At 27.2% G+C, this 19,206-nt stretch overlaps 1 protein-coding gene across 1 annotated transcript in view; it reads left to right on the top strand.

Annotated features, from left to right (window-relative positions):
• LOC129956641 (nose resistant to fluoxetine protein 6-like) overlaps positions 1 to 19,206 on the top strand; it is a 31,637-nt gene that overhangs the window by 1,322 nt on the left and 11,109 nt on the right. Inside the window, exons 2-10 of the mRNA XM_056068596.1 lie at positions 3,359 to 3,448; positions 4,829 to 4,913; positions 7,073 to 7,257; positions 8,580 to 8,756; positions 10,568 to 10,664; positions 14,052 to 14,144; positions 16,814 to 16,976; positions 17,613 to 17,692; positions 18,781 to 18,915. Of these exons, the coding sequence (XP_055924571.1) occupies positions 3,373 to 3,448; positions 4,829 to 4,913; positions 7,073 to 7,257; positions 8,580 to 8,756; positions 10,568 to 10,664; positions 14,052 to 14,144; positions 16,814 to 16,976; positions 17,613 to 17,692; positions 18,781 to 18,915 (1,091 nt within the window). The 5' untranslated portion in view covers positions 3,359 to 3,372. The remainder of the gene's footprint in view (positions 1 to 3,358; positions 3,449 to 4,828; positions 4,914 to 7,072; positions 7,258 to 8,579; positions 8,757 to 10,567; positions 10,665 to 14,051; positions 14,145 to 16,813; positions 16,977 to 17,612; positions 17,693 to 18,780; positions 18,916 to 19,206) is intronic.

Here is a 19,206-nt window from a genome sequence, read left to right as displayed (position 1 = left end):
ATTAACTCTCACTACAAATTAAATTTAGATAACTATAATTTTCAGCACATATTTATGCGAAATGAATTTAAAATGGAACAAGATATTTTCTAGAAAATAAATGCAAGATCATTTTTATTTTATTTCAAAAATATTCATATTATAAATTGACTAATTCTGTGCTATCTAAAACAAACATGATTTTATATACAGAGAATATCCTTCTAAAAGGAGTTTAACAGTTATTTTCTAAACAGTTAATCGTAGGCATGTATATCCAACGGGAAAAATGGTCTAAATAAAATAAAGAATTATAGTTTATATGGTTTGAGTCAATAAATGTTCTGATGAAATACCAATCTTGGGTTTTTATGCAGATCCACTGTCATATGAATCGTATTTAATAAAATAGTCATGAAATACTGATTAAAAAAATCCACACTTTTGATACAAAAATTGATTTAAATTACGAAAATCTGAATTTAATTATTTTATAGAAAAATATATGGATTTGGAATATTTCATTGAACTCTTCAAGGAAGATACACTTATTAGCATTTAGAGTTTCTCCTCGGCTAATTGTCCTAAAATAATGAAATTGTTGATTGTTCTAAAATTATTATATTCAAAAGTTTATCACTCAGTCATATTTGGTCGCAGAAGATTGAAATGTTTCTTATTAAAAAGTTAATAGTGGCAGAACATTTTTACTGAACATCCTTCATAGGATCGAAGGGACTGTATAGAATTTAGATTTCATATTTTTTTCATAAGTACATTTATTGACTGAAATCAAATAAAATATTCTTATTTACGTTATTTAGAGCATTTTTCAAATGAATGAATTTGAATAGAATGTATATATCTATTTCAAATATTTTAGAAACTAGCTTTTGAGCCATAATTAAAGCAGACACATCGTATATATATATTCTTTCAGTAAAATGGTGATATGAAAAACTAAAAAGCTTTCGTAGAATAAGAAAATAATTTCAATGAAAAAAGAAAGAAGAAGAAGAAGAAATTTACAAAATGAGACTAAAGAAACAAGGAATTGAAGTTTCTTAGAATTTCCTCTTTTTTCTTATAGTATTAGTTAAATACAAGTAAGAAAAATAAAATCATCGTGCACATACACATTCAGTATATTAGTGCTAATCCAGAATGTGTTTAAAACTTTTTTTTGAAAGTTTAGTCGAATCCCAACTTAATAGAGTGAAGAAAAAATGAGAGAGTGAATAATTACTACTAGGAAATCAAATCTTAATTATTATTTTATCATATTTTAATATTCTTTTATTTTTCATAGATAAAAAACATCGTAAAGTAATTTCTTATCGATTTTTTTTCTCAAAAAAATCTTTTATGAAGAAGGGAACTTTACTTTATATTAGTTTTAATGTGAATATTTTTAATGATTAGGTTTTAATGTAATAATTTATCAGTTAGTAAGTTAGTCAAATTGTTTTAAAAGAATGTTATTGAAATTTATGGTTCAAATTCATTTGAATTAATAAGGGTGCATACGAGGAAATCCAGAATAGGGCTGTTCAGAAAAGGGAAGGATGGATCCTTTTCCCTTTTTTCTACTAGAAAGAAGCTCTTTCCTTAAAATTTAAAAGAAAAAAAACATTTAAAAATGGAAAAATTTAATTTTAAAATAAAGTCGGTATGAAATACAATATGCATTAAGATGTAAAATTCTTAAATTAAGCGTAAAATAACGTTAGCTATCTGCTTAATATTCGAATAGAGGACCAAAAGTATTAGCGCTTAAGTCTGTGTATTGAAAGTGCTGTTATTAAATTTTAAAAGCTCATTAAAATAGGGAGACTGAAATTTGAGGATTTTTTTGTTCTTTATAGTAGTACCGCGGTGAGTTCGTGGTAAGGTCTCGGCTTGCAAGCAGAAGGATTTGAGACTCAATTCCGCCAATGATCCGTTCTGTCTGTGCCCACATGGGCCAAAACATCCCCTATCCGATGATGTGGCGCTGACGCTTTTAGACAGGGATGCCAGCCTTGATCTCGTCAAAATTAGGAGATGTATCCTTAAATATCTCTGGCGCTGATTTTAAATAGATAGGAAGTTTGTATAACTGAACTCATTATATATCTATATGGGAGAATTTAAACTTAACAACTGCAGTTACTATCATATTCAATGCAAAAAAAACTACTGTCGAGTTAAATTTACGATCATTAGGGCATTTTGTGCGTGGTTTTTTTTAAAGTATGATATCTTTTTTGATTGCATATTTTTTGTAAATTGTATGTGATAGAAAAATCATTGAAAACGTTCTATGGAGCGAATTATGAAACTTAGAACCACCAAATTTAAAGCATATTTATATCTTGGGGTACTCATTTAGAAAGGTTGAATTTAACTATCAATTTCCTTTTTAATTCAGGAAAATTTAATCGAAATTTCACATTTTTTCCTCAATAATTGTCGAATATGACATCAACAAAGATTATGTTTATACAGTTTTCAAAATTCAAAAAATTAGTTTTCAGTGTTTTAGTTTTCTTTCAATGATGTTTTATTCAATGATGTTAACATTAAAATTTTCATTAATTTTAATAAATATTTCAATGTTAATTTCAATTACAATTTTGTAACATCGTTCTTCCTGTAACCGACTGATTGCAATAAAATAATAAGATTAGGAATAATCAATCTAAATAGCTAAAAATATTTGTGCGTTTAAGTAAAACATTATTTACCAACTTTTTATGAAAACATGGCATGTTTATTTTCCAACTTTTCAATTTTTTAGGTACGCATTCTGTCTGTAAACTGCTTGTTATAAAAATCGTTATGCATAGAACGCTTCATATTACATCCCAGACTAAAAGATTATAGTATTTTATAACTTAATATCTTTTTTTTTCTTTCTCTTTATTATGAATGTTTTGTATTTAAATCACTGCTTCTCCCATATAGGACAACATCTACTATAAGAATGGGAAGTTCTATGTTTATTCTGAATTCTAACAAAATAAATCGGGACGAGTTCTGATGCGTAAACACTTGAACTATTATCCTTATTAGCAACATTGAATGAACTAAAGGAAGCGTTCATATTTTGTTTAGACACAATCCTCAATCTTGATATTTATAACATCCGATCATTCAAATTATAACGAATAAATAAATGCTCGAGATTAATGGCGTTCAACGATTAATCAATGGATTGCCAGATCTCTAAAGATATTCAATGTTTTCCTTCCTGATGTCTTCCACTTTCACAAATAATTTTTATTTTTAAGCAAAATCTTTCTATACATTGAACGTTTTGCATCTCAGAAAAAAAAATCATGAATGAAATGATAATATGCTCTTTGAAGACAAATTTTCTGTATCCTTTTACTCATAGGTATAAATATCAAAATGGATTATAAAGAAACTTCATGCAAAGCAACAGCATGGCAGGCAAACCTTCCAAGTTTAATGAATAATTTGGCAGGTAAGAATTCTAAAAGATTATATATATATTGAATAATAACTTTTAAAAAGTTTTTGTATCCAAATTGTGCACTGAAAAGAAATTTTGAAAACCAAGTTTGAAAATCATTGAGCTATTTTTGACAATAATAAATATCACAAAAATGCAACATTACCTTAAAAATTGATTATAAAAATTTAAGTAGAAAACTATATAAGGTATACTTAAATTTATAACTGCTTAAAATGAAATAGGCTCAGCAGTTATCATTAATTTTTAATTTAAAGCACTTAAAAGCACTATTTCAATTGAATTGATTTCAAATAAATATTTTGTAGCTTTTTTTTAGTTGCTGGAAGGAGGTATTTCTATATTGAATAAATAAAGAAAATGATTCAATCAAGTGTTTATTTGTTTTGAAAACTTTGCAGCATTAGCAAAAAGGCAAGTAATATAAATATTGCTGATGCGCTAAATAAAGAAATATTTCTAAGCAACACTCAGAATTCGTGAAAAAAACTTTAAAAGTCATTAAGAAAGAAATGTGTAATAACGATATTAAAACTCATTTTCCCGTATAGCATCTGAAATTATATTCTGGTCATTTAAATCTAATCCGAGAGTAATAAGGAAAGAAAGGTTTCACGAAGGCTGAATGAAATGAAAGGAGATAACAAGAAAGGTGGAGTATCGGTTTTACTTTTTATTTGAAAAGAGACCTACTTTCAATCAATGTTACAGAAGAAAAAGAAGTTTAAAAAAAGAGAGAAGGTGTTTCTGTAAAAAAAATTTTTAACTTTTTCATCAACTCATTTTTTTTTCAAAAGCTAACGGAGCTAGGATATAAATGTAAAGCGTGTATTTATGAAATAATGTAATAAAAACATTGATTTAATTATTATTCAAAAAATAAGAAATTATTTGAAAAAAAGTCTTCGCATGATATGAAAAAAATCCAACCGAAATTACATGAAAAGTACATTATCAAAATTAAAAGGATTTTCAAAAAGTTTTTTGCAGATCTGTGTAAATGATGTAATCCAGAATATTTTCTTCCAGAAGGGGTGTATGCAGAATACATTTAATTTTAGCATCATTTTAAAGTCTTTATTTTTTTAACAGCCTAAACTTAGAAGTAATTCGAAGGAATTAGACGGAACAATCAAAAACATTTAATCAAATATACTCTTGGAAAATCTGTATTATTGAATTTTATTATTTTAAACACTGTTAAAATAGATCTTAAAAATTTTTAAAAATTAATATTTTTATGGCAATTGAAATGTCCGGAACGATGGAAAACGCCGCGATTTTATTGTAGAAACAATTTTTTTTCCTTTCTGCAATATTTTGTTTTTATTTTAATGCTTTTTTTTTTCAAATTTTCTCCCAAATATTCAGAAAAATGGCAAGAAGCGGCTAACACTTCAATTATTCCCTGTCAACAGGAGCCGAAGAAGCTAACCACGGAGGCTCTCTGTTTTTTGTGCGTATTCCTTTTGTTCATGATTTTTGATTCATTTGTCTTACCATGTTTAAAAAAAATAATCATATAATTTTCTTTAACAGAGAAAGTATTAACTTTTGATATTTTAGTATTTATCAACACTTCAATTAGTTAAGATTAATGCGAATTTATTTAGTTTCACTAAATCAGCATCATGAAAAAGAAGCCAAGATTCCATACCGAAATCATTATTACTGCACTCTGCTACGTGGGCTACAATTTTCAACTTTTGAATTTCCGCATAGAAAAAAATCTCAAAGGTATTTCAAAACAAATTCGACCGAACTTTAAATGTGACATAATATAAGGTTAAACTTGACCGCATGTTAAAGCAAAATTTAAACAGACAAGTATCAGCAACAACTGGTAATTTGTGTTTCCAAGTGAACGTAGAAATTATCTTTGAAATTTATTCATGAAATTACATATCCGTTCCATCTTCAAGAATATTTTGTAAATTTGTATATACCTAAGCATTCAGAAATTCGTTTATGGATGGATTCTAAATAAAAACACAACTTGTAACATTTTAGATACTTTTAAAAATTGAAAAATCAATAAAATAAATTGAATTTTTCAGCAGCATTATTAAAAGTAAGCTTTATACATGCAAACTCCAAACTGTTCGAAATTTTCCCCAAAAACATTAAATCAATCACCAATCTTTAAAAAATTCTACATGAATAAAACTATTTCTTTATTAATTATTAAAAATCTTATAAATAGAAGTGGATATAAATTAAAAGGATAAGACATGTAAATTAAAAGGATAAGATATATAAATTTATTGAAGTAGACATAAAAATTTATTTTGTATTAATTTTAAATCATATTTTTTTTTTCAATCCTACTACTATTTAAGTTACAAAATGAAGTCACATTAGTTAAAAATTTCTTATAAAGTAAAAGTATTTCATTCTAATAGAAAAATATACACTGCATATATTAATAAAAAGATGGACTGTTTAATTAATACCGAATAGTACTTGGTTGAATTAGTTTGCTGCTCGTAAATAATTATGAACTCGTATTGGTTCAAAATTTCATTACTAACATAATTGTTTAAACAAAGTAGAAAAATATGCATTAATTATTAATAATAGATATAAATTAATTGTTCTGTTGCACTGCTATCAAATCGTATTCGACAAATTATGAAAAATAAAAAGACAGAGTGAAACATAATTTCAATTGATTTTTGAGCAAACACATATCTATAATAATATTGAAATGTTCATAAGCGAATTCAGCGCTATGAATAATATATATTTATAACAATATAGAGGCATAATAAATACAAATCAAGGATGTCTGCTTCAATATCGGATATAGAATTCCTTTTAAATCAGGCTTTAATGGGAATTTTCTATTGTATTCATTTACATTAGATTAAGTTTAAATCGATAAAATTAAAAACCCCTCTTTAGGCAATTCTCTCTTCTCAATGCGTACAACCTTTGGAATTAAAAAAAAAAAAAAAAAAACAAAAAAACTTCACTTTAGAAAGACATTGCTCATTTGAACTGCCACTAACTAATTGAAACTGACATAATACACTTTTATGCAGCTTAAATATAAAATAATGTCATTCAGAATTTTAAGAGTGTCGACAAGAATGATATCATTTATTAAATGATTTTTATTATAGACAGCAGAAAGGTCTTCAAAATGAATCTTACTTTAAACCATAAAAGATAATTTTCTAATATTCAATTAAAAAGAGATGATAATTATTTCGGTAATTTTATCTAAAATAATTTTAATCAGGTCTGAACGAAATTATCATCTGTATAGTAGTTTCTTCTCCCCCCTCAAAAAAGGTTGTAATTTATTGGTCAAACTGGATTCATATCACAAACCAATTGACTCGCGTATAAAATTATTATATTCATTTTTTATATATTTTGTTCCGCACATCTCGAAAGTAAAAAAAGAATGTGTTCTAATTTTTTTTCAAAAAAATGCTTAGTATTTTATATTCTGCAATGTGTATGTGTTTGGAGATGAAAAACGAAATATGCCAATTAGTTGAATATGCATACAATTTTCTTAAGTGCTGAAATACCTTCATCACTTCCTTTCCGTTTATTACCTTATTGTTATCCATAACAGTAAAATGAAATTTTGTCTTTATTTAGGTGTGTGATTCTGGTTTTTGTATTGCTATGTTTAATTGGAAGTTCAATCAGGGCTTATGAATCTTTTCGTAAGGTATTCACAAAGAAACAGATTTTACAAAACTTGAAAGAACAAAGGAAAGAAACAAATGGAGTGGCGCAAGTTACAGCGAAGAAAAAGGAAGATGAACACTTAACTATTTCAGGTAAAAGATAAGAGGATATTTCGAATCTCATGGATATTAGATGATAATATAAACATTGTAACGCAATAAATAATCCTTCTTGAATTATTCTATTTACATTGTAGCCTTTCTGTTACAGTTAGTATGTGGGAAAATCTGCTGCGATTAAGTGCGAGCTTATTAATCCGAAATAAGTCGTGAACTTAAGCACTTATAGTGTAAAAAGCATTTTTTTAAGAATTTATATATTGTAGCCAAAAAAGAGAAATTTTAACTTTAAATTATTTTGTTAATATGGAAACTATAAAGAGAAAGTATTATAATCAATAAGAGTTAAAAGATACTGCACATTTCATACCTCCCTATATTTCTCTATATTCTTTAGAATTTTGTCTCTCTTTCTGTCTATGTGATAATTCAAAACCTCTTGAATAAAATGTGATATACAATATAATTTTGTTTTCACATGAAATTCACAAATTTTAAATGAAATTCTTTCAATCGATCTGCCTGTGTGGCTATTCAAGTACATTTACGCATGTGAACGAATAACGTGAAGGAATAAACACATGAAATAAGGCAACTTCCAAATTTTAAGTCAGCATCCAATTTTGAAAAAAATCCGTCAAAGAATTCATCTTTTATGGGTTGTACTTTCGCAGGCATGAAGGCGTGATAACTCAAAAACACAACAACTTAAGTGAGGGAAATGTAATACCTGATTTTGTAAGCTAAAATATAGTAGTCTGTCAAATTTTCGTTTCAGTTGGTTGAAAAAATGAAGTCAAAAGAAATCAAAATATACAGGTTTAGAATCAATTTATTTGTAATAGTGCATTTTTCCTGCAATGCAAAACATTATTGCTGAATTTGAAACATCAGGAATACTTAAGAATGGATTCTTATCAGAAAAGATGGCGTAGCCTGTTATAAATTTCTGCGATGTCTAATGTACAAATGGAAATTCATCTGTCTAATATAAAAGAATGTGTATGTGTGTGTGATTAAATAGTAACTACATAAATTTTGAGAAATTGGGTATTTGTCCTTCAGAAATATTATAGACTATATTATAAAAAAATATTTTTGACTCATTTATTTGCCAAATTATTATTATTGCCCAAGTTGTTTAGCAATTTTTTGAATATTTTTCATAATATTCAGTCATATACTTTATTAGTAGATTGAAATTCAATTTCTTTTGCCGCTAAAAAAATGACGATTTTTTTTTGTATATTATACAGCATTTTTTTTCTCTCTGGGCAGATTTATCTTATTTTTATAATTACTTTTCACAATAAATCTCATTATTTCACTGTTAAAACCACAATTTCTCTTTTCAGATTGGAAAGGAAAATGCAGGAAATTTTTCGATTGTTTTAGCATTCAAACAAATGCAAGACAAATACTAAGTACTGATACCGACCAAGAACATATGGATTACATAGACGGAATACGAGTATTAATTTTTCTTTGTATCTTCATAACACATTTTTTCATGTTTACCGCTCGAGCACTAAGTAAGTAAACTATTCTGAACATAATGTTTCAATGTTACTTTGTCCGGATTTAAATACAGTTACATTGTGCAAATTATTATGAAATTGCAATAAATATGTAATATATAATTTAATAAAGAGCAGAAAACATAAATTTGTAAAAAATGTTTTTAACATAAACGTATTAAATAAAGTAAACAAATATGAAACGGATATTTTTCTCAATTCTTTCCGTTCCGAAGATAATTTTTCGACTTATAAAAAATTTTCATATTAGGGAAAAGCCAACTTCATCGATAAGATTATAAATCTACAAATATATCTTAAAAACTAATATATTATTAAATTGTTAATGGCAAATTTCAGGAGATTAAATAATAATTTTAATCATCCAATAGAAACTCATGTAATTCTTTTGAAATGATTAATTAACTTCAGAAGAATCTTCTTTACATATAAGACGACAAAACAAATCTTTAACTGAAAATGCCTGTGTAATTTAAATAGCGCTGATTAATCTACATGTATACGACAGTATGTTAGTGTGTTCGGTGATTATGTTATATGTGCTTTAGAAAATAATGTCATGTATATCCTGAATGCTATAATAATTTTATCATCAAAAGACATTATAGAATTAAGGAAAAAGATATCCATAAATACATGAAAATTTGCATGTAATAGATGACAAAAATAAGACAAAGGGAGGAAAAACTAGTTATAGAAGGAATGGTAATCTGGAATTAAATGAAAGCTTAGAAAGTCAGGAAAAAAAATTCCCTGTTTATATAGATAAATTACATTTCAATGTTTTGCCATTTCATTACCTTCAATATTTCTCTTTTTCAGTGAAAGCATTAACATTAATATTCGATCATTTTTATTAGTTTGTAAAAAGGACAAAATAAATAAATAAAGACTGATTATCATCTAAATTCTTGATATATTTTTTTTAAATTATGCGTAGAACATAGATATAAGTCTGTTATGAACTATGTTGTTCTAATTAAATTGATTGCTTTATAATTTCTTTTACTAAAATTTTGTCACTTTTAAATATATGGCGAAGAATATCGCTTTCTTCGGGCGTTAACTGAAATTATTTACTCCTTCTTTTATTATAGATTATGAACACCGTTCAAATATGCACAATATTTCAATAACATCTCTCTCTCTCTTTCTGTATGTATGTGTGTGTGTGTGTGTGTGTGTGTGTGTGTGTGTGTGTGTGTGTGTGTGTGTGTGTATGTGTGTGTGTATTTGATAGAGAGAGAGAGAGAGTACAAAGTTTCGTTTCGTTTTTATAAATATTTAAATGATCCTAATCATTATTTCAAAAAAGCAATGATCTTTCAAGATTATTGTGTCCCTCTCTTATCGGAAACAGTGGACTTGGGGGAAAAGAAAGTGATGTTTTCTAACTATGCAAAGAAACACAAAAAAGAATAAAATGGAAAATGATGCTTTGGCAATAAAGATCATATTATGAAGTAAGTTCTCTTGTTGCTGCAGAAGTGTGATGAGGAGAGGAATATAAAATCCCAAGGATTACTAAAATACCAAAATATATTAAGTGATCAAAGTGCATTGATAAAAAGAACGGGGGGGGGGGTCATTTCTTGCCGCGGATTATACGAAAAGTGAAAAGGAAACTAAATTTAAAAAACTCCACTGAAAGACTGTTTCATTATATAAAATTGCTATAAGTATTTCAATTTAAAATGCCATTTTTACAAGAAATGGTAGATATTTTAGATAAAAATTCTATAATTATTATATGTTATGATGTAAATTTATTATTTTTATTCCTATAATTGTTATTATCATTTCAGGAAATATAGATTATAATTTTCAAATCATCCTGGAAATGCCTATTATTCAATTTTATGAGCATACAGCTCTCGCATTAGATACTTTCGTTCTTGTTAGGTAATTGCCATTCTTTGATTAATTATGTTATTAAAATATTTTAGATTTGATACATTTAATAAATTACAAAATGACAAAATTTTGTGGTATAAATATAAAGAAGTAGCTTTATATACCTTAGAAATTCTGCAAATATAAAAGAATAGTTAACTTATAACAAAGAACATCGGAAAATTGTGAAATCGTGTTAACTTTTTAATCAAGCCATATTTATATTTGTAATACAATGCGTAACACTTTCTAATACTAACTGATTTTGTACCTGCATATATAATTTCTGAAACAGATCAAAACTTTTAATAAAAAACGGATCAACGTTTGAAATAAGAATGTTCCTCTGAATTTGCGAAAACACTGAAATGCAATTAATTGTAATGCATCTGAGTTATATTTTTCTTAGATGAAAAGTGCATAAAATATCAGCTCATTTGAATGCATCAGTTGATCGCCCAATCAAAACAAATAAGTATTTCAAGCTCTTTTAATTTCGTTGATTATGATTCGTTTTTGTAAAAATGAAATTTACTAATCGATTTTTCATTCACTTCTTGATGTGCTGAAGATTTGAAATTTTCTAAGCTTTTGTATTCTCGATAGCATTTAGCTATTTTAATATTTCCATATCCATTTTTTTCCTTAATAAGATAAAATTTGATTATATTCACGTGGCCCAACCTCATACCGAGAAGGACAAATACTAAATGACTGGAGTAAAATGAAGAAAATAATTCAAATAAAAGAAATTCTGATATTTTCTAATAATATGTTCGCAAAAGTTTTTAAAAATAAGTTTTCTAATAATTATTCATTCCCTTCGTGATACTTGGATATTTTTAAGCAATTTTATTTCGAGTATTTTCTGCAGTCAATGGAATGATAGGATAAATGGTATAATGTTTCCCCCCATCTCATTATATTGCACCGTGAAATAAACGCACATTCACTTTGTAGTCCCTTTATTACATCACTCGATAGTAATTCATTGTCATTATCATATTGTCTTGCCTAAATCCCTTTTCATACCTTTTCATTTTCAAGGTTAAAATTTCTTCATATGAGCAGTAAATTAAACGTCTCTTCGGCAAGAATTATAGCTGTCAGAAATACGAAAAACCTTTCAAAGGCATATTTAATTTAAACTACACGAGTTGTTCGTGGTGAAGCAATATACTTCATTGCTTCACAACTCGGTTAGATACAATGTGCATTTTTAACCTTTTATATCATTATTTTATAATTAAATTCATGACATATATTAATTATTCCTATAGCATTCAATATATTTAATAATGAAAACAGCTGTTAAAAGATTTAAATTAAATTTCTCTTGACAGTGACTTATATTGCGTTTTTTCCGCAAAATGCTTTCATTATTATTATTATAAATACTATAGAACCATGAAATCAGCTTCTTTACAAATTTACAAACTATTGATACCACTTAAAATGAATCAAAATTTAAATAATTTTATGAATCAATTGGTAACTAATTAAGTTATGAAAATATAAAAAAGGTAAACTGACATCAAAATAATATAAATTTGTATATTTTAAAATTCTAACTCATTTGGAAATGAGTATAATATCGAATATAAAATTTCATTTTCACAAACATAAAATATATTAAATGCATTTTACTAGTTTCCAGAAATTTGTTACTCCAAGTATATATATATATGTTCTCCAATATAAATGTATAACAAGCTTATCAAGAAATGAATGTAAAATCTAAGACAAAATTCCATTTTTGCAATTATGAAATGAAATAAGATAAATGAGCTAAAAATCTCTTTCTCACATATAGACGTATTAAAACATTACCCAATATATTTTCAACATCATATATAGCTTCCGAAATTTCAGGTTTTACTACTATATATAAAATTTTGACCAGATAGAGCTCTGTTGATTGTATTTTAATGTTATAAGTAAGTAATAAAATAACGCGGTTTTAAAAATTTCATAGGTTGTTATGGTGAATATTATGAATCTCATTCTGCCGCAGGTGTTACCATAGTAACTGATTAAAAAGTCAAGTTTTAGGTCTCCCTTTATATAAAAAAAAGAACGCTAAATTTAATGATTATATAAGTATATGAAAATAAAGGAAAATAGTTATACTAATGTAAGAAGCTTATTTTACTTATTTTTCAAATATTTCTATCTTAGAATGAAAAATAATCGAAAAAACTCACAAATTTCTCCATATTAAGTTATCTGTATTTTAATCTCAAAATGGAATCGTAATTTTTAATCTCAAAATGAACTAATATTTTCCTGCAGTCATATTCTAGCTATTAAAATAATATATCTAAAATATAACCAAAAAGCAAATATAGCAAATATCATTCAATGGTAAAAAATCGCAAAGGAATCACTTTCAATAAAAATAATTTTGAATTATACAGTTTTCAATACTTTATTTTGCCACTGATTCTATTCAACTAAACTGTGTAACAGAATTGCCAAACTGCGTCAGTGAAGAAACATTTATTTCATAGACTTTTGGATCACTAATTTGCATTTTGCAAATTCAGAATATTTCCACAATAATTTTATGCAGGCCATCGAATTCCAAATTGTTTTCTTTCTTTTATGGTTCTCAGATTGCATTCATTTACCAAACTGGTCTCTCTATGCTGGATGACATAACATACTCAGTATAAAAAATGAAAAATTTAGCCATGAATAGTGTAATGGTATTTATTTACGTATTAAAAACAAATCAAAAACAACGCAGTAAAATAGCATTACGACATCAATTAATGCAATTTACGCGATATTTAAACTATTAATCATACATAATGTATGTAATGGAATAATAAATATAAGTAGAGATTACTTTTGAGGATATTTCTGATTACTCAATAAATCGAAACAAGAACAGAAAGGAAGGATAAAAGACAGGAATTTGAATAACATTGAATACAAGTTAAATACAAAGAATTTGAATACAAGTACTTTTTAATAAGCGAGTATCATTCCTTTTTCAATTCGATCTAATGTATTTTCCTTATTATTTAATATCAGGATAATCTCGGTCATAAATATTTTCAATAATTTAAATTGAAAAAAATTTTCAGAACATTTTATCTAAGCTCTATTAAATGCTTTGAAAAGAAAATTTATTTTTTTTATTTTTTTAATTCAAAATTTTTTCTTAGTTTATTATAACAGTTTTTTCTTATTCAGTTTATTATAACAAAATTCTATCAATGTTTTTCTTATTTTAATAAAACGAATATATAATAATATCCAACACATCATTTCTTAGAAAGCTAAAAAAATTTTTTTTTGTTTCTAAAGCGAATTTAAACTTGAAGTGAAAAAGAAATTTCATGTTCGTATAAAATAAATTTAAAAAAAATGTTTTTTTTTTTTATTTAGCGGATTTTTAACTGCATATTCATTTTCTAATTATTTCGAGAAAAATAATGGAAAAATACCATGGTTTTTATTCTACACCAGAAGATTTGTAAGGTATGTACATGCAAATTTTATCCAATATTTTCTTTCTCGTTTAATTTAGTTCTAGAAATATTGAAGTATGAGAGATGAAAAACCTTCTGCTTCTTCATTAGAAGTAGTCAAAAATTCACAAAATTTCACTAGAGTATCCAACACCGTTATCTGATATAAAAAGTAAATTTCGAAATGAATTAAAGGTAAGTTAATAAAGTAAAAGGTAAACGTAATAAAGTAATAAAAACTTACAGAAAATATCTTAATTGAAAACTGCATTTTGGAAACAATTGCGATGTCTGTATTTTCAGTCTGTAATTTCAATTATATGTGAAGTCTCGAATAATATTCTACTTATAATATAAATTCATATATTGTGAAGAAAAATTATAATTTCAATTCATAAAATGAAGCGAATTATGACATAAATTCATACAAGGTGACGAAAAAATATGACCAATTCTCTTAAAGCGCCAAAGTTACAATCCCATATTACTTGATACTCCCTTTGTTCGAAAATATGGTATGCATTTTAAATCACGTCAAAAATCATTGATACAGACAAAACCCTTAGTAAACTAGCAAAACACTCTCATGATGTTTAAACACAAAAAATGTTAGTTGGCATGAAAAGCTTTTAATGCAGTACAAATAATATCATATTTTATGTAAATACTTTATGTCGGTGTGAATTCCCACTATTATAAGAAAACGGAAGAGATTAAGATTATTATTGGGTTGTTAAGAGGAAACAACAAATCAATACATTGAACTGACAATGAATATAAATTGTGTATTAAAAATGTATCAAAAATACGATTGAATACCTAATTTAATGCTTTCAAATCTCTCATAAAAATTATACAAAGACACACGTGCTAACGTTTGTGTATCTTTAAAAACATATATGCAATAAATTATGTTGGCTCACAGTGGAAATTCTTATAAAATCCATCATCTTAAACAGACAAAATTCCATCGCCTTTTATTTCATACTAGCCGCCTTTGGCGACCAGCCGGTTCGCCAATCTTAATGCTCGTTAAAATTTTAATAATTAAATATTTTATGTAATTCCTACTTTAATAGCTTCTTCATCAAATATTTTAAAGCTTCAAATTTTGATAGTCATGTAATTCACTCATAATAATATAAAGTCTTCAGCCATAACATAATATGTATCTCTCTAATTTTCAGTTAGTTCCGGTAGAATTTATGATTAAAATTAAAATGGAAATGACTAAACTGCAATTAATATAATAATATTTTTTACTGAAACAAAGCATTTTTTTTAATAATATGATTACTGATAATAGAGTCACTGAGCGTTTAAACTTTATGGGCACTAAAGAATATCTTTCTTATGTTAGGTAATATCTCAAGAATTTGTCAACAAAATTTTCTCAGATTCATCATGAACAGATCGATTCAGTAACAATGTTTAATTTTAAATACATCAAACTTTAAGAAAATAAAATGAATCGTTTAAAATAATCGGTCGGAAACAGGTTTAAAAAACTACTTAAAAAACGATGTACTTAAAACTATAAGCATATACAAAAAAATATATAGCTAACATATATACAATTTACTTACAAAAGCATGCAACTAACCTAAAAATAATTTAAATCATCCGTTGATAACGGTTGTCATGGCAACAATCAGAATGCGCATGCGTGAATTTTCTTCGCCAGCTCCGGTAACGCAAATGCGTGAATTTTTCTACGCCAGTTGGGGTAACATTATGCATATTATACAATTTCAATTCCCTTTATTCTGTGTTATTTTAATTCAAAAGTACTTCAGAATGAATCTGAAACATGGATTAATTAACAATGTTGAATTTTAAATGCATAAAACATTAAGGAAATAAACAGAATCGTTTGAAATAATCCGCCGAAAAATGTTAACCCTAGCCTCATGACTGTTGGGAGAAAAAATAATTGAAGCCTTACTCATTTGGCGGTGCGGAAAATGGAAGATTTTTTTGGCGGAAAAGTTTGCGGTGGGGAAAATGGAAGATTTTTTTGGTGGAAAAGTTGGCGGTGGCGAAAATGGAAGATTTTTTTTGGAGGGAAAGTTAGTTTTTAATTAATAATTACAATTCTAATTAAAATTTCAAAAAAAGGGACCCCAGATGCACATTCCCGACCTCTAAGGTATACATGTATCAAATTTGATAGCTTTATGTCAAATGACCTGGCCTGTAGAGCACCAACACACACACACACACATTAAGCTTTATTATAAGTATAGATGAAGATCATGAGCCTTCATATGAAATAAAAATTAGAGAAACTGGATCAATTCCTTTGGTGTGACAGACTGAATCACTGATTACCTTTATTATTTTAAATAAACAGATACATAAATAACATCTCCATTAACAATAAATTTATGTCATATCATCAGATAGTGGGGTTGGGAATCTTGCGATATTAAGTTTCTGTATTAAGCATAGTATTTTGAAATTTCAATAACTGACACCATGTATATTTAACAAGAAAATCATTCGAAATTTAAAAAAAAAACCATTGTTAACTAAATATTGATTAATTACACATACCTTACAGTACACAAAGGCAAATACTTTTGACTTTTTATAATAATTTTTTTATTTTACATAGATTAATAATTATGATGGGATTTTATTACTCTGTCTTTATTTTTAGCTCATTCTTTTTTACAGAATTACACCAGTGTACATGGCTGTACTGGGATTCTATACCACCCTCTTCACATACATAAGTTCCAGCCCAGTATGGCCAACTTACGATACAAATCCAGTATGCAGAAAAAATTGGATATGGAATCTTTTATATATAAATAATTTCATTACACATCACAATCAGGTAATAGAATTATCCCATATGCTTTAAATTTGTGTATTGTTTTATTTAATTGTGTTTTACTAAAATTGGTTCTCCCAGTTCAATATACAACTATTTACTATCGACAGAAACACATAACCTATTTTTGGAATGTGTAAGACAATAAAAGAAAAATTTATTTTTTTCAAAACAAAATTTGTGTGTATGTGTTCGTGTGTGCGTGTGTGTGTGGCTGAAAATGGCTAATGAGGTCAACGTGTCGCATTTTGTTTTCTTTTTTCTCGAACAAATTTAATTAGCGGCACGATAGTTATTTGCTTGAATGAAAGTATTTATTTTAGACATGTAAATAACCACTCGATGAAAAATACATGTTAGAAAGGAAAGATACCATTAATTGACTCTTCATATATCATTAGATTTAATTTTTACTTCTCGGTATGCAAAATACATCTAATAAGCGCAATTTTGCGTGCTTCGGTAAGTATCAAAATAATCTATTTTTTAGTAATTAATCAAAACAAAGATATAATCAAAAATATGTTTCTAATATCATTATATAAATGCTTGAATGAGAATGTTGTTTTTTAACAATTTATGTATCGGGAGCTTTTCTTCATAAACAACTAATTTAGTTCTTGAATTTGTTCTATTTAGTGTATGAACATGACTTGGTTTCTCGGATGCATTATGCAGTTGTATATGATTAGTCCTTTATTTATGATTCCTTTGAACAGGTGAGTGCATTCTGAAAGACTCAGTTTGAGAGACATCTTTTAAACTACTGAATTGTTTTGAAAATTCATGTTGTTGTTGTTTCTTATGGCACTTGCCATGGACAAGCCCGCTGTTACGAAGAAAGCGATTTTAGCCGGTTGGGGAGCGTCTTTTGTTTTTATAGTAGCGCCAACTAGGGCCAAGAGTACGACTTTGCTACTCACGCATCACTCATTCGCTTGCACAAACCGTTTTTATAGGAGGGCATATTCACACATCTCACAGATAAACAACGGATGAAAAACCATGCCCAATCCGGAACCCAGGGCACCCAGATCACGGGGAAGACGCGATACCCTTATGCCAGGACGCCGGCTGAAAATTCATTCCTCAACGGGCGTGATCGTCGACCCATTTCAGTTTTTTATTTAACTTTATTCTTCAGTAAATGATGCCATTGTTTAAGTTTTAAAGATTCAAAGCAGAAGACCACATACGCATTTCTGTGCCCGTCAACTTGATGAACGGAATTGATGAAGAATTTAATACAAAAATGAATACACATGTTTAATTTTGATGACACAGAAAATGTACAAAATTTTATCCATCGAGCTGATTGAGTTTTTGACGTATCGGGTTCGCGGACAAATAATCTATTAGACATAATTCCAAAATAATTTTCTGACTGTCTGAAATTTGTAAATATATTGAATTCTCGATATTGAATTTTTTTTTTTTTCATGTTTACAATATTTTCTCTTTGTATACTTTTGATATGAGAAAATAAAAAAACCAAATATTGACTCCCAGATATCTCTTTTGGTTTCATAATATTGAGCTCTAAAAAAGTTTAAATGACATTGAAGTGTTGTGATGAGTCATTCATTTCAGAAGATAAAAGTTTAGAGATTTTTTCAGTGAACAAAATTCTTGCAGAATGTCCTTGCAATATGAAATGAAAAAAAGGCACCTCATTATGTTAAATATTCCAGTTACCGGCTTGAAAATTCAAAGGTTTTAAGAATTCCAGTAACAAATTTTCTGTGCATAAAATTAAAAGTTTCGAGTTCTATGTTTGTGTATATTAAAACTTTTTTTTAAATTTCAGATGGCCGAGAGTTGGATACATTTTGTCAGTCTTCACTATCTGCGGTTCATGTTACGCAACCTTTATAATATCTAAAAAACATAAAATACATGCCACTCTGCCAAAAATTCTAAATATGGAAGTACTACAAAGAGGGTGAGTCATATAAAAGGTTTAGAGAGAAAATTATTGCAAGAGAATTCTTTGACAAAATTGTGTTTGCTGTAAAATCTTCTAAAATATAACTGCCCTTATAAGAAAAATCCAAGAAAAATTTCCTGCATGGAAACACAGGAATTTTGGCATGGAATTTTTCTCATGAACTTTAAAAAGAACTGCACGAGCTCTCCTTGTTTCTCAATAAGTAATATTAGCCAATGGCTTACAAATGCGATATAAAAGGAAGCATTAGTCTGTGCGTGAAAATGCGTGTGAATTTATGTGTGT

Source organism: Argiope bruennichi, chromosome 1, assembly GCF_947563725.1.
Source record: "Argiope bruennichi chromosome 1, qqArgBrue1.1, whole genome shotgun sequence".
Classification (NCBI taxonomy): domain Eukaryota; kingdom Metazoa; phylum Arthropoda; class Arachnida; order Araneae; family Araneidae; genus Argiope; species Argiope bruennichi.
This window is presented reverse-complemented; position numbering and strand designations above follow the sequence as displayed.